General features: G+C 42.4%; 1 protein-coding gene across 1 annotated transcript in view; it reads right to left on the bottom strand.

The window, feature by feature from the left end:
• CELSR1 (cadherin EGF LAG seven-pass G-type receptor 1) overlaps positions 1–15,443 on the bottom strand; it is a 171,073-nt gene that overhangs the window by 43,885 nt on the left and 111,745 nt on the right. The window contains exons 6-8 of the mRNA XM_068166429.1: positions 6,576–6,733; positions 5,169–5,332; positions 3,075–3,200 (exon numbers count right to left, since the gene is read on the bottom strand). Of these exons, the coding sequence (XP_068022530.1) occupies positions 3,075–3,200; positions 5,169–5,332; positions 6,576–6,733 (448 nt within the window). The remainder of the gene's footprint in view (positions 1–3,074; positions 3,201–5,168; positions 5,333–6,575; positions 6,734–15,443) is intronic.

The following is a 15,443-nucleotide window of genomic DNA, read 5'->3' as shown; positions in this document are numbered from 1 at the left end:
ATACAGCCTTTTCACAGGGAGAAAGCTTGTGTGAAATAGTCTAAATTATCTGCCTTATATACCTCAAATGACAGCTGAAGAGTTGCCTTCATCTCTAACCTTACATGAATTTGTGGCACCTCATATGGCCCCTCCACCACATGCAGCATCTTCTAGTGGAATTTGCAGACAGCTCCTGCCTGATGTTCTCAGTTATGAGCATGCTGGTAAGTCCACAGCAGCATTTTGCAAGTTAAAGCAGGCTGCAACCACCAGAGATTAGCACTCAGCCAGTATCTCCTTAGGTGGTGAGCCTATGTGCATGGTCACTAAGATGATAGATCTTAACCACCTCCTTACCCTTCTGCTCCACACTACCATATCTGCTGACTCTTCCTCATTTTCTTATAGTAGGACAGGTCAGCTACATACAACTGTGTGTTACTATAAAAGGGCAAGTCCTTAGAAAAGGTGGAGATGACATCATAGCAGAAAATGGAGTGAGTCTGACAGGACGTAGCATTTTTTGGAAGAAAAAGCCCAACCCCCAAGTTCTGATATGTCTGCCTTGCTGGTCTCTATAAAGGGGAAGGCTGAGACACAGGGAAGTGCAGGAGTTGGAGATAAGTACCAGCCCTCAGCTCCATATTTGTGAGAAACAAGATCTCGGAGACTAGTGCACTACTACAAGCCAAGTCAGAGGTGTAACTTAACTTGCCCTTCTCTTAGGTGTAGTCATACAATCACCCCAACCCAGAGTAACTGCAGACAAAAGGGCAACCCTCCTTCTCCCTGCTGCAGGCTGTGATCTGCCCTTTGCAGTCATACTCAGTCCTCCACAAATACTAGTGGGACCATATGGTAGAACAACTGAAGCTTAGCCTGTTCTTGAAACACAGAAAGTAATTCAAAATGGTTTGTCATCAAACATAGATGTGCCCAGCTGGTGTAAAACTTGAATCTAGTGCTTGAGCTCTGGTTGTCTGGGCCAGGGTACAACTCATCAGCCTAAGCTGCACCACATCAATATAAAAGTAACCAGGACATCAGTGTTTAGCAGAATTATTTCCTCCTGCTCCACACATGCAAAACTCAGCCCCTTCCTCCTTCTACCATGCTAACCTTCATAATGTCCTCAATTTTCAACCTCTTTGACACTGGTTTTCTAGACCCTTGCTGAGATTAAGTCTACTTGCCTCTAAAAAGCAGAGCCAGGATGCAAACCTTGTGGGCTTCTCACCTGCTGGAGGCTGGGAATGCTTTTTGCAGTGTTTCAGCTCGGCTCCTGGGAAAACTGGACTGGCATGGCAATTAGCCACCTTCTTCCTTTTCTCACTGGTGGTGACTTTTCATGTTTGCAAATACCTTTCCCTTCCCACACCTCCTCCCAACTCCCCTCCCTTCCCTAGGGCATAGGTGCACCTCTCCCTACTAGTAAAACAGAAATCCCCATCCATGGGTACCCTGTGACCTCACTCCCACCAACAGCCCTTCCTGGTATCTGGGTCCAGGGGTCTCCATAGAGGGGATGGTGGGCACAACTAATGTACCACTCCTGAGGTGAATGCACAAGCTTCTGAGCACAGCATCTTCCTGCCATTGGCAACACAGTGATGTAAACTAATGGTTTTCTCAGGGTTCATCACTTTGAAGTGCTGCTTGTGTACTGACACAGATTTTTAAGAGACTCCTACATTTAAAAAGTCATCAGAAAGATGTGAGGGCTATTACCCTGTGGAGACAGAGGGCCTGGCAAAACAGAGTCAACCTCAGGATGTCATCTGCAGTTTGATTGTAGGACACGTGACAGTTCACGTTTTGGTGCAAAGCTGTGGTGTTCGGCTTGAGGCTACCACAGTATCATTAGCCATTTGAGAGAGAGCTGGGCACAGATGATAGACCTTCCACAGAGCATTGCAGTATCTCTACAACAAAGGTTAAACTCATTTTTCCTAATTTTATCTCTGTTGTATGTTACCAGACGGAGATGAGAGCTGCCAAGTGAGTTAGCAGGTCCTAGGAGGGCGGTGAAGGTAAAACATCTAATCCTCACATCCAATCCACAGTGCAGATCAGATCTCCAAGTTTCTGGAGAGTGAGCAATCAAAAACACATCTAGCACTGTCAAAGGGACTGAAGAAATGTATCAGCCAATCAACCCTACACATGAGTGCAAATACTCCAGCTGAGATTTTTTTTTAACCTGCTGAGAGTAATCAAGAATGTCTGGTTTGAGGTAGACTTGTCAGAAGAACAAAATCTTTAATCACACTGCAAACTATTCAGGGCTAAGCATCATTTGGGATAATGGAAAAAAAGACCTACCACCTCCAAATCAGGGGCCATAATTTGTCCTGTTTCTAGGAAAGCCATGCCCAGTTTAAGCAGATTTTCTTTCCTGAAAACCTCCAGGAAGCCTCTGAATGAGCGACCCTCCACTTGATGTGGAGGTTCCACCTTATAGTGGGCAGCTTACTGCTGCACCAGCTCCATGGGACCCCTCACAGAGATGAGTTCTTGCTTCTTTTGTAAGACACTAACTGCAAGTTCTTCACACCCTATAAAACACCTGCTGTTCCTTCCTCCTCCTTTATTAATGAGTTTTTACACATATATATATGCACATTGTGTTCAATCAAAGAAAAAGCCAATGAAACTGAAAGTGCTTGTACTCAGCAGAGAGTGCCTTCTTGCCAAGAAAGCAGTGATTAAAACTGCACATTCACCCCTGGTTTGAGTCAAAGCCCAATAAAGTCAGCAGGATGCTCTCCACTGATTTAAAGGGCCTTAGGATCAGGCATTTTTACTATAAACAAAGTACTAAACTCTGCCAAGTTCTGTGGAACTACTTTGCTTCTGTAAGTAAATCAATGAAAGCTGCTGCTATCCATGACAGTATGTCAGCTATCACAGTTGCTACAGAGGTAAGCCCCAACATTTTTTCAAATAGATAATTGGCAACTCTTAGTCTTAATTACAATCTTCTGTTACCTGTCCCTTAAGCATCACAGTTTGCCATACATGCTATGAAATGCTAGTGATGGGTGATGAAAAGTGCACACATGATTATGCACAAGGCGGTGTCTGCATCCTACCTTGCTCACAGTTTTTCCCTCCATAGCGCACAGGGCACTCGCAGATGTATGTGTTCCACTTGTTGACACATGTGCCTCCATTCTGGCACCAGTTGGTTTCACAGTAGTTCCTCTGTGCTGCACAGCCTGAAATTTAGGGAAATGGTCACCTTGCATGGTTTTAAAAAGAAAAATGCTGTGAATATTTGTATCTGAGTTTTTAGGTAAATAAAAGACATGACAATCATAGGTTTGGGGTGGTGGTGGTGTCCTCAAAGTCACTGAAGCAAAATGTGGATGGCAAGAGTCTGTGTGATGTGAACAAATGTCAAATTCATAAAGATAAAATCTATCAAAGGCTCTTAGGCACTGAACTGTAAATCTCTGGGGAATAAGAGAAATTTTGGGAGAAATATCACTGCATGCTTGTCCTGTTTTTATAAATCTCTCCCCCTGTCATTCCCTGCTGGAAATAGGGAGATTGACTGGTACTGTGACTCAGTATCACTGTTCACAACTTACTGTCACCTAACCAGGGAAAGTCAATGTGCAGTGCTACACAGTGGAGTAACACTACTATACCTCACTATTTTAAACTATTTGGGAACACATTTCCAAACGATGAACAAACCCCATCCATTCTAAAGAAAACACTTCATGGCCTTCTGATGTACATTTCCCTAAGATACAAACTTGTGCTCAACTAATATTAGAGACAAAACTGTTAAAAAAGGGCTCCAAGACAAAAGAGTGATTTGAAGTATATGGTATGACTCCATTCTTAATCCATCATCCATGCAACATACCTAAGAACTGCAATTAAGCTCTTGCACAGACCTCCAGCAGCATGGAAGGGAAGGGACTTGTCATTTTTTGCATGTAAGAGACAGTTTTATGGTTAGCACAATATTTTTTACACCAGAAATAATCCTGATCAGGGATCCCAGGACTGAAAGCCAGATCAAAGAATGAGAGAATGGTTTGGATTGTAGTGGGTCTTACAGAGCATCAAGTTTCAGTTTTCCTGCCAAGGGCAGGGACACCTTCCACTAGACCAGGTTACTTAAAGTCCCATCCACCCTGTCCTTCAACACTTCCAGGCATGGAGCATTTCTCTGCAACTTATTCCAGCGCCTCACCACCCTCACAGTGAAGAGCCTCTTCTTACATCTAATGTAAATATACCCTCTTTCACCTGAAAGCTGTCACAGAATCTCAGTGTGGTGGAGGTTTGAAAGGATCTCTGGAGGTCATCTAGTCTGAAACTCTGCTAAAGCAGGGTCACCCACAGCAGGTTGCTCAGGATCACAATGTCCAGATGGGTTTGGAATCTCTCCAGAGAAGAGGACTCCACCCTTTGCACTATCACTATATGCCTCTGTTAAAAGTTCCTCGCCATCTTTACTGTATGCCTCCTTTAAGCAGCTCCTCGCCATCTTTACTGTATGCCTCCTTTAAGCAGCATCTTCTCCAGGCTGAACTCAGCCTGTCTTCAACAAACCAGAGCCTCCAAAAGACTGCTTCATGAAGCAGCATTAATATTTGGAGGATTGCAGAATTTGATTTATGAAACAAACACAATTTATGAATAGGACATTAAAAACATTCATTCTCATAAACTAATCCCACTGGCTTTCAGAGCTAAGTGACCTTTAAAAGAAAGTAAAAAACTCTAAAAATAGAAAAAATTCATTTAGGAGTAAATTCCTGGGTGAAACTCACAGCAATGCAAAAGGCACAAAGAAGCTCATTCCTTTTCTGTGTGCCACTTAATCCTGTAAGTGTGCACTGTGCCAGGGACTATTGTGTATGTCCCTGGCATGGGTGCTGACCTCACCTTGCTCAAACAAATGAGGTCTGGATGCAGCCATGATGGTGACAGGGTGGCAATACAACAGCCAGCAGCACCTCAAGCACCTGTCCTGCAGCCTGCAGCGAATGCTTTGCCCTCAGTGGTGCTAACAGGTGCAAGGGCTGTTGCAGAACCTTCTATCCCCTGCTTCTTCCTAGGGTTCCTCCCAGTGCCGGCCCCTTTGACATCCTAAATTCTGTTACACACATGGCTACAACAAAGAGTTTTCCCACGTTGACTTTTGAGGTGGCCATTGCTCATACCTGGCAGAGTGCCATTATTGGCGATGAAACTAGCCATGTCGATCGGCTTGCTGTCGATGGAGAGGTTTCTCATGCAGCCAATAAACTGTCTGTTGTGCACTGGGAAATCTTCAGGCAAGTTTGGGACACCCCCAAGGAGGAGAGGGCCGGTTAGGTCCAAAGACCTGAAGAAACAAAGAAATGCTCATCACCTTTTGTGTGTAGCTTGTTCATTACCTTACTCCTTCCCTAAGCACACATGAGCTGTTTATGAGCTGTGCAGTTCCCTCTGGGACATCAGTACTTCTAGAAGTTACAATCAAAGGACCTTTCAGAAATGCCACAACTTTTAACTTAGAAGCTGCCATACACATCCAGAATCCAATGACCTGTCCCTAACAGTGACCAATAAGAAAGAGAAAATTAAAATAATGGCAAAATGTGCAGCTGCAGGACATTTCTTTCTGACTCCAATCACTCAGGGGCTGGCTTATGCTCCTCAGCACAAGGGTTGAGGTGCTATTGATTTTGATATAGACTCAGTTATTATACAGTGCCAACTCTTTTTAAATCTTCTGAGAATGTTAAATATTAGGAACATTTAGTGGGTGCAGGTTCCACTGAATGACTCCACACTGTACATCATTGGGTTAGTTTGAATCAGCCCTAACTTATATGGCATCTTCTCTTGGGATTTTAGAACACCATGGAATCATAAAATGGTTTGGGTTGTAAGGGACCTCCAAAGATCATCTAATGCAGCACCACTGCAGTAAGCAGGGCTATCCTCTGCTAGTTCAGGTTGCTAAGAGCCTTGTTGAGCTTGACCTTGAATACTTCCTTGAATATCATGTGCATATCAGTGGTCTTTCTGCTATTACTCATTACCTTATATCCCTGCTATGTTGGTTGTTTGCTGTCCATCTCCTCTTTAAAATCAAAAGTACTAATCTTTTTTGGTCCCTCCTTACAGGAAGAGTTTTTTAATACCTAATGATTCCCACTAGCCATTTCTGTATCCCCCTTCATTTCCTTGTCTGTTTCAGACAAACTTTTTACTTAAATCATGTAACTAATAAGCTCTTCACCCACCCCTTTCAATAATAAATCTGCTGTTATACTTACGCTTCTCTCTATACTTCATACTGAGTAGATGATTTTTTGGTGCTGGTCTATTTTTTCTTTCCCCTCCCCCATTTTACAAGTAATCTGGGCATGTGTGTGTACAAAACTGTGTATTCCACCCAGAGCACTGACACTCACCATAGCCCCTGGTAAATTCCATCTACCAAACTAAACCTTGTTACTTTTTCTTGTTAAGTCATACCTGCTTTTCAAACCTAATTTGCTTAGAAGTTGATCACATACTGTTTATTCTTCCCTGGAAGAAGAAAATGAGTGGAAAAGACAAATGTAGGGAATCCTTACTTCTTCGAGCCCGTCTGAGTTCCTTGGGCTGCGCAGGTGTAGTTTCCAATGAGGATCCCGAAGCGCACAGCCACTGCTGTGTCACAGTCGTCCACAGTCACCACAGCCACCTTCTCTCCAGAAGGTCCGTGGGGAATTCCTAATCGCCCGATGTTAGGCTTCAAGAAATAAACAGCACATGTCACACACTGCTACATACACATGGGATTTAAATGCTGGTTCAGCCACCTCAGCGACATACTTCTCCTTACCTCCCAAAGGGGACTAACATCGGATATGTAAGCTAAACAGTAGAAGTTAAATTGACCTATGACAGGAAAAAAAACAAACCCAAAGGATGACTTCAAAGGGAGTCCATACACACCCAGTGTGTTGTACAGCATGGTCAGAAGTGGCTTTGGTCTTTTCCACTGCTGAAACACTTTAGCCTTACTTCTGCACAGCAAACTCTAATAAATTCTGGTAATTTTGCAACTCTTCACCTCAAGCGAATGAAGTAACTTGAATTTTAACATTGTTTCTGCCCAAAGACAGAAAATCATAAAATGATGCAGCATTACAAGTGAAGCTAGAGGTTTAAATCAAATTTGCTCTGATGAGGTTATTCTGCTGGGGCCACCAGAAACTAAATGTGGATTCCTGTAAGAAAACCTTCTGTTTAGTGTTCATAGAGAGCTACAGAGTCTTAATCTACCACTCATGCAGGATATCTGAGAACTTCATGTGTACAACAGAAGCAATGAGCTGAACTCCCTTGGCTTTGCTGTGGTTCCCCTATGGGTAAAGGGACACCCCACAGAAGAGAAATCACCAGGATCTGAATAGACATGCAGCACAATTGAAAGCTAAGTGGTACTTTTATGATGTGCTGATCAACAATAGTAACCACATGAAAACGTGAGATGGCTGGGCTTCACATGGGAGTTTGCTGTATGCTCATTTTAAAATATATATTGCTCAACTGTGTACTCAAACCCTTATTTGCACAGCAAACAAGGAAGCAGCAGAGAATTACATGTCTAATCTTTCTGGTTTGCTTATGCATACATAAATTTGTTAAATACTTAAAGCCATTTTCATAATTTGTAAAGAGATACAGCTTCATTTCTAAGGGTAGTTATCCCTACGGATAAAAAACATTCTAAAAAGATGTTTCCTGGTGTCGATTCCAGTTGGAAAGTATTTTCCATTTCCTCTACCAAGAGCTAATATGATCACATAGTTTGGCAGTTATACAGTATGAAGTTTTGACCTCTCTGGAGTGATATTAAGACAGGTTGTATTTTTTCCGATACCCCCTGGCCTTTGCCACAGCCCAGCTTGGAAAGACAGGAAGCACACATATTTACGGTGCATAAAATGTTATTGTATGCAGTGATGACAATGTTAGCGAGCAGCTTTTCAAAGTAAATGAAAAAATACACAGAAAATTAATCAACTGATAGGCAGACCTTCCCTTCCAAAATTAAAATGTTTACATTCTGGGTGCTACTTCTATTCATGTGGAGGAATGATTCCATTAACATTTATGTTCTTTTGCTTCACTGAAATAACCTATTGTTTCTTACATTGGAGCCTTGACAAAGGCAGGGTATTTATCTCACAGCAGGGGTTATCTGCCCAATGTTAATCAAGATTGCAACCTGATGAGACTCAACAGTTTGCAGCTGCTCCTTCACAGTCAACTTGAAGTAGCAAATTGATGTTCCCCCCCACACACTTTTATTTAACATAGAAACTGCAAACTGTTTCTCCAGATGTTGACTGTTCAGTGCAGCACATCTCTGGCATCAATTTGGCTCTCATGACCACAGAGAACCACAAGCTGATGAAGAAGAAATGAAATATTTTGGTGAATGAAAAAAGATCTACTTCAGACCAGATTTGGTTCAAAAACATTAAAAGGTTTGTTTGGCAGAACAGGCTTTTCCCAAAATGGAAGAACACGTTGCTGGTAAAGAGAAGAGATTTTCTGAGTGATTTAATACAACATGAACTCTTTTTTCATCTTCTCAGCACCAAGCATAGGGAATACTTTATAACTAAACTAATGTGAAATAGACAAAAGACTGAAACAGAGGGAGCCTAAGTTAGGAGTTCATTCAGAAATGAATCATGAAACTGATTTTATTAACTTAGTATTTTTGTTTGATGCAAAAGACAGTTAGACCACCACACATTAAAAAAAGAGTGCTAGAGAGAATTAGTAATACAACATGAAACTTGGGATCTAATGGAAAGAATTCCTACTGCAGGCTCAGAGACCATTTAATATAAATTATGACAATCAGAAAAAGAAACCTATTAATTGAATACAAAACAATGATGAAGTACAGCATGATCAAAAGGCACAAAATGCAATACAAAAGTGGGTTGTTCTGACAATGAGGGAAATTTTATGACACTGAACAGCATAAAATGCTGTGGGCAATTTTTATTTAATTTATTAAAAATAACTTTCAGAAAGAGCAGATGTCCAGAATGGCAGCCAGGGTGATGGAAAGTTTACATTATCAAACAAACAGACCTGGCATGTTTAGCCTAGTGAACTAAAGTCTGGGAAAGGGTTTTGGAAATGAGAAGATGCTATCGCTACAATGAATACTGTACAAGAACAAATGGGTGTAACAGGTCCATGAATGATGTAGGTTGGAAATCACCCCATGATGCTCAGACACAATAGGGATCAATTATAAAAAAGAACTTAATTTGTTTGTGACTACAGGAGCTGGTGTCACCAAAGGACTGGCCTATGTTTGAAAGAAAATAAATAACAGTAAGTAGTACTTGGACAATAGACAAGAAAACTAATTGCCAACGCAAAATGACAGCACACAAGCTTCAGGCATGATCTTTGCCTCAATGGAATCCTACTGGAGCAAGAACAATCCCTAACAGTAGGAACAGCTAAAACTAACCAGAATTAATTCACACTATCCTTTTCTGGAAATATGTTCAAGGAGTTAAAAGCCAGACTTTCATCTGGGTACTTAGCAGTCCTTTCTGCCTGTCAGACTCATCTCCTGAAACACCATGCTACCAGAAAGGCAAATTTCATTAGCTGTGCCAATTCTGCACTCATGAGTAAGTGTGCAATGTGGTGTACAGGAATTTACCAGCATGACCCCCATTAATGGTAATGCAAGTCATGTAACTGAGTTCCTGCTCATGGGGCTGAAAATTTACATTATGCTGCCTAACCCTAAAGGCTGCCTTTTTACTTAGTGCTTGTCTGGAAAGAGGCTGCAAATCAAACTTCAAAGACCACATGCTGTACAAGTGAGTAGCAAGAAGAGGTAACAAACAGTGGTAAAGACAGAACTTGGTCTACCTTAAGCAAACTATGAAAGAAATAGATTCATCCTGACTTACAATAAAAATACCAGCCACCCCAAAACCAACCAGCCAACTAACCCACCCACCCCAAACAAACAAGCAAAAGCACCAAAACCCCGGAACAAAAACCAAAATCAACCAACCAAACAAAAATGTGTAGGGGAAAGCAGCCTTAAGAGTTGCAGTGTATTATCACCGTCACATAATGACTTTTCAAACAGTCTGTGCACCCCATATTACAATATGGTGTGTGTGTGTTGTACTGACCCTTATGTTTTCTTGTTCTAATATACTCAGGATCCATATATGAGAGCTGAAGCCACCTACCTTTCTCTTTCTCTCATATAAAACAAGATGAACCACATTTATGTTCCTTAAATAATAGTACCTAAAATTGCACACATCACAAAGTAGATCAGTGGGCTCTGATCTATGAGTGGACAATCTCAAGTCTCATGTCTATCCCATGCCATTCTCCTTTCTCCAGACAGAGTCATAAGCAGACTGCAATTGCAGGAATGACAATTCTCCCAGGATGTCTTTTGAAAATTGCAGTTCCCTTTCTGACCACAGCAGAGTTAAGCACGAGACTCATCTCCTGTCCTCACTGGTGACCTGGAGGAGTGACTCTCTCAAGCTGCCAAGGTGCATGTAACTCCCTTTGGCCACCTGCAGTGACTTTCTCAGGTTGCAGTAAGAAGGTCACTGTGAAAGTATTTTACTAGCGATGCCAAATCTGCTTTTTGTGAAAACCAAGTATGGAGCCATTGAACTGCTTGGACTTCTCACAACTCCAACAGAAAGAAACACAGATTCTCCCAGATGCATATAAAACACTTGAGAAGCTTAATCTGTGAACTTGTGTTTTCTAAATGGAGACCAGATAGAGGAGAGAAGGTCATCAAAACACATCTGTTTATAGTTTGTAAATCTGCTGCAGAAATCTACTCTTACTCCACTTAAATCACCAGACATGGATATTCTCATGTATCTCAGTTTCATTTGGATTTCTCTATTATTTTAAAGTAAATATTTAAACTGTGAGAGCCGACACAGTTACTTATTAGACACAGATGGTCTCATGATGCACAGTGAATGGAAAAGACATACAGATTAACAGACAATGGAAGCCTTGTCTTACATACTTAACTGCTACATTTTTACATTATAAACACTACTGTTTTCAATAGTCACAATGCAAAATGGTTAGAGAGGTTTAAACAAATTGTCTAATTGTTGGTAGACTTATTTTGAATTAAACTAAACTAAGTATGTACATATAATAGTAGTACTACAAAGTGCAAGTGTTGTTTATTCAGTCATCAGTAGTGACAGATTCCTGGTTCTCTGCCTTTCATGAGTTAATCTGCAAGATAATAGGGATTTTTCCAAAGGTCCCACAAATGCCTCCTCCACTGGAAATACCTTTCCCTAACTTCTATTCTTACATTGTGGTCAGCCATGGGAGAGAGTGTTCCAACATCACAGATATTCCCTGAACTCAAAGTGAAAAGTGTGCTCTCCAGCCTGAACCTCGGCCATAAGGACTTCCGCCTACTATAGCCATTCCATTGAATCTTTTGAGAACTGAGGAGATAATTCAGTAGCAGTCTGTAAGTATGGCCAAGACTTGGAGAACACAAACTGGCAACCCTTTCAGATAATACACAACCCACACCATTGTGTTTTGCATGAGGAGACCTGTTTTAGTGGGGGACAGATATAACATTGTATATCACAAATACTACATTTGCTCAGCTCACTGTACACATTAAAAATATATATCTATTTTAGAAAGTTGTTCTTCTAGCAAAATGCTTTGTGTGGCATAGCTTAATATGCAGAGCTTGGCTTGTTTGTCTTTTTTTTTTTTTTGTAAGTGTAAAAAGAAAAGCCATCCTGAAGTTAGTGCCAGCCTTTCAGTGCTTCCAAGAGCTTGCTTACCAGACAATAAGTTACCCTTCTGTTTTTGTTAATCAGTAGCTAATGATTTATTGACTGTTAGGAGCAGTTAAAGGTTGAAAAGAATCTGTTTCCTAGCTATTTTTAATACAAAACCCCACACTTATCTGCACTGTTAATGTGCTGGTTCAGACCCCACTACCCCCAAAAGTTCTGGGTGGAAAACACTTCACATTCATACCATTTGGAGCTCTTTGCTTTCTAACGCTTGTAGCTACAATAACAATGGGGAAAAAATGGATCAGCTGGCATCAGGTCCTGCTGGAAGCTGCTGCCGGGGCTCTGGCCACTGCTAGGGTCCCCCACTCATCAGTTCCCTGGTGCTCATTAGGCAGCCGGCCAGCCGCCACGGCTCCTTTGTTAACCCGCCGGCCTCAGCTCTGCTATCTGACGCGGGGAAGGGAGAAACCCCCTCTGATTCCCAGGCAATGCTGTGCTGCTTCAGTGGTCAAAAAGCTCATTAAGTGCCCACGGCAGCGGCGGCCTCCCTGGGCAAGCGTCCGGAGCCCGGCGCCCCGCAAGGAAAATAAATAAATAAACAGGAAAACACAACCGGAGAAAGCGCCGTGCTTGGAATCCCAGGGGAGAGGCTAGGAAATGCCGCAGAAGCTTAGCACCGTGGACTTGCAGACCATTCTGATCAACTGAGAAACTCCAAATTAGGGCAGATTAGAGAAACTATTAACGTTAATCTCTGATTTCTAAAGTTTTCCCCTACAGCTTCCCAGAGCACCTTTAAAAGAACACAGTGAGAAGAACTGAGAATTTTTTACACATCCTGCTAAGTCAGCAGGGAAAGGCAGGACAACTCATTTCACATAAACCCCTTACTCCTTTGATGCAGGTAACCCCTTTATTCGCTGAATATTTTATTAGTATTTCTTTACACAAACTTGTCTGGAGACTGTGGAGGAACATGAGAGGCTGTGACAGTAAAAAGTAAAGCCAAAAAGCTTCCTATCTCTGACTCAAAAATGCAAATCCTGAAAAGCCACCAGACCAGTTCCTTTTCCTAGACAAACTCCTTGAAACACAGATCATCAGGATCCAAGGCTGGGCTACAAAGCCAAGTGAGCTTTACTAGTCTGATTTGCTATCTCCCACACAGCTGCATCCAAAGGCTAAACTTTGATATTTGAAGCAGGCAGCTTTCAGCACAGCTGTGAGACCTGGCACTCAAGAATTTGCTGCTGCTCTTTTAGCAGCAGAGCAGTGATGGGGAACAGCCCTCTTGTCCCACCATATGGCAATGCAAGGCAAGACTGTGAGAAGTCTCAGTTACAGGTACATGTGACTCAGACATGCCCTTTCCCTGCACAGAGTGTGACCACTATCTCCACAAATATCATAGAGCTCCCGTAAAGGCTATATAACTTTGGCAAAGGTTGCTGTAAAGCTGATGGGAAGAATGACTTTTTCCTGCCTGCAAATGGAAGTCTGATACTCAATTTGTATTACCAGATGCTTCTCAGATCCTTGATGCTAAATCAGTGACACAACAAGAAGGACCTGTTTTGGCTGCCAGCAGACTATACCCACTCCTCAAGACAACATCCATCTTACTGCATGGGACACACCACTCATTGTGGTGTTCTTCCCCATGTCTGCTTTCTGAAACTCTCTTCTTTCCTCTGATCTTCCCCTGTGGCTGATGTGCCTTCTCCCTGTCCTGTCCTGCCTTCTGAACCCTTTTATCTGCCTATTTTGCTGCCTCTCTCCCTTCCAGCTTCCTTGGAGAACTGGGAGAGAAGAGCATGTGAAGGATGCTGCAGTGCATCTTTGGTCTTCATACGCTTTCCTCTTCCAGTTCAGCCAATCCTTCTCCCTTTGCCATTTGACCCTATCTACCTGCCACAGTATCACTCTCAAATGTTTTTGGTTTTACATGACTCTTTTATGTTTTACAACCTAATTTAGCATCCTGGATGTAAATGTTATTGCTGTTAGAGTCCAAGAAATACTTAGAAATAACAGAATGTGACAAACACCTCACACTCATCCCTGGTGACACCTTGCTGAGCAAGCTGCTGCTCAGTGTGGGTGATGGGGATACAACTGGGTCTATAAAATCCAGGAATCCACACTACTTTAGGTCTATTCTGTCTACAGCTGGATCTTTGTAAGGGTCTCTTGGTACACACAGATGCTTGTGTGGCCAGGTAATTGCAAAGTGCTGCTTCTCCTCACTACACAGACAGATGCAAAATACCTGAAAACTTACTGCAAAGCAGCAAGCTTCGGTAGATTTATTGTGTGATTAAGTGGAGATAACAGCGCACTTCAAAGAACTTACAACAAATTCCTGAGGTGCCATTTGAATGACTCTGTTGGCTTTGCAGAAGCCCTGCCAAGCCCTATCCCCAGAGCCGTATAGTGAGCCCACAGCCATTCAGACTCTGCTAGATCTCATGCAGGTGCCTTATATCTCCTTAGCCTTCAGAAGGAGATAAAAATCATCATCTCAGGAGCTGCCATTAAACCTCTGAGTTCTGTACTATGAAGGTGTAGATGGCTTAGGCAAATCCAGGCTCACAGATGACTGTTGGGTACTGGGTTCTCCAGGCTGTTCTGAGAGCTCCCCACCATTAAGAAAGCCATATAACTGAGACCCAGCTCAGGTGCAGGCTCACTGTAGACCTAGAAAATAGTAGTGATGTATAAATGGGCACACAAGTCAAGTCTTTAAGACCTGTGAGGATTGAGAAGATAGGAACTGAGAAGCCTTGACAAGGATGGGGATTCCAGAAAAGCAGGGCTTGGGTAGGTTTTGACATGACATGGTCCTTACTGTCACCTGCAGAGTGAAAACCCTAGAGGTGGTTTCTGAAAAGTTACTGTCTGCATTTCCGTATCAGATCATTGTCACAACAACGAAGTGTTTTCAGGGGGTGTTTGTGAACTCTGTGAGAGCAACACTTCCTAAAGCAGAAAGCACTTTCCTTGCTCTTCCCCAGTGACCCAAGATATTTCTCAAAGCTGTCAGGGAGAGCTGAGCAACTCAGGCCTGGGGAGCAGGATACGCTTTGCATCTCAATGACCTCCAAATGACTTTCACTGCTTTACACTTTCATTTCCCGAGACACAGAGTTAGAGGCAGTTATTTGTTATTTCATGTCAAGACAATGGAATGTCGCCCTACCGCCAAAACCTGATTTCCTTTCCCAGATATCAATCACTCTGCACTTACCCTCTACCAGAAAAAAACAACAAAAAACCCCAAACAACAAAACCCTAGTTACTACTAATTGAAATCCACATGAATAAATATCAGTGGAATGGCAGGAGGGGCTTTGAAAGTCCAGGCTAATGTGTGAGGCAGATCCTCTGTTACACCCACTAACACCTGCAAGGGTTCTGCAATCATGTCATAGCAGGACCAAGAAAAACTAAATATTAGCCAGGCAGCTCTTCAGTGTTCTTCAGGATTTGTTAGGAACATGAATAGTTGCCACAGGCCAGACCAAAGTCCCACTGAGTGAGTGGTAGATGCCATGGAAGAGTGTAAGAAAAGGGCAAATGTGCAACAACACTTTGGGTTCTCAGCTTCCCACCTGCAACACTGCAGGGTAG

The sequence above is a fragment of the Melanerpes formicivorus genome, unplaced genomic scaffold, assembly GCF_026170545.1.
Source record: "Melanerpes formicivorus ecotype bairdi unplaced genomic scaffold, bMelFor1.0.p_v2 SCAF_3, whole genome shotgun sequence".
In the NCBI taxonomy this organism is placed as follows: Eukaryota; Metazoa; Chordata; class Aves; order Piciformes; family Picidae; genus Melanerpes; species Melanerpes formicivorus.
Note: the sequence above shows the minus strand (reverse complement) of the source record. Positions and strands in the feature narration are given on the sequence as shown.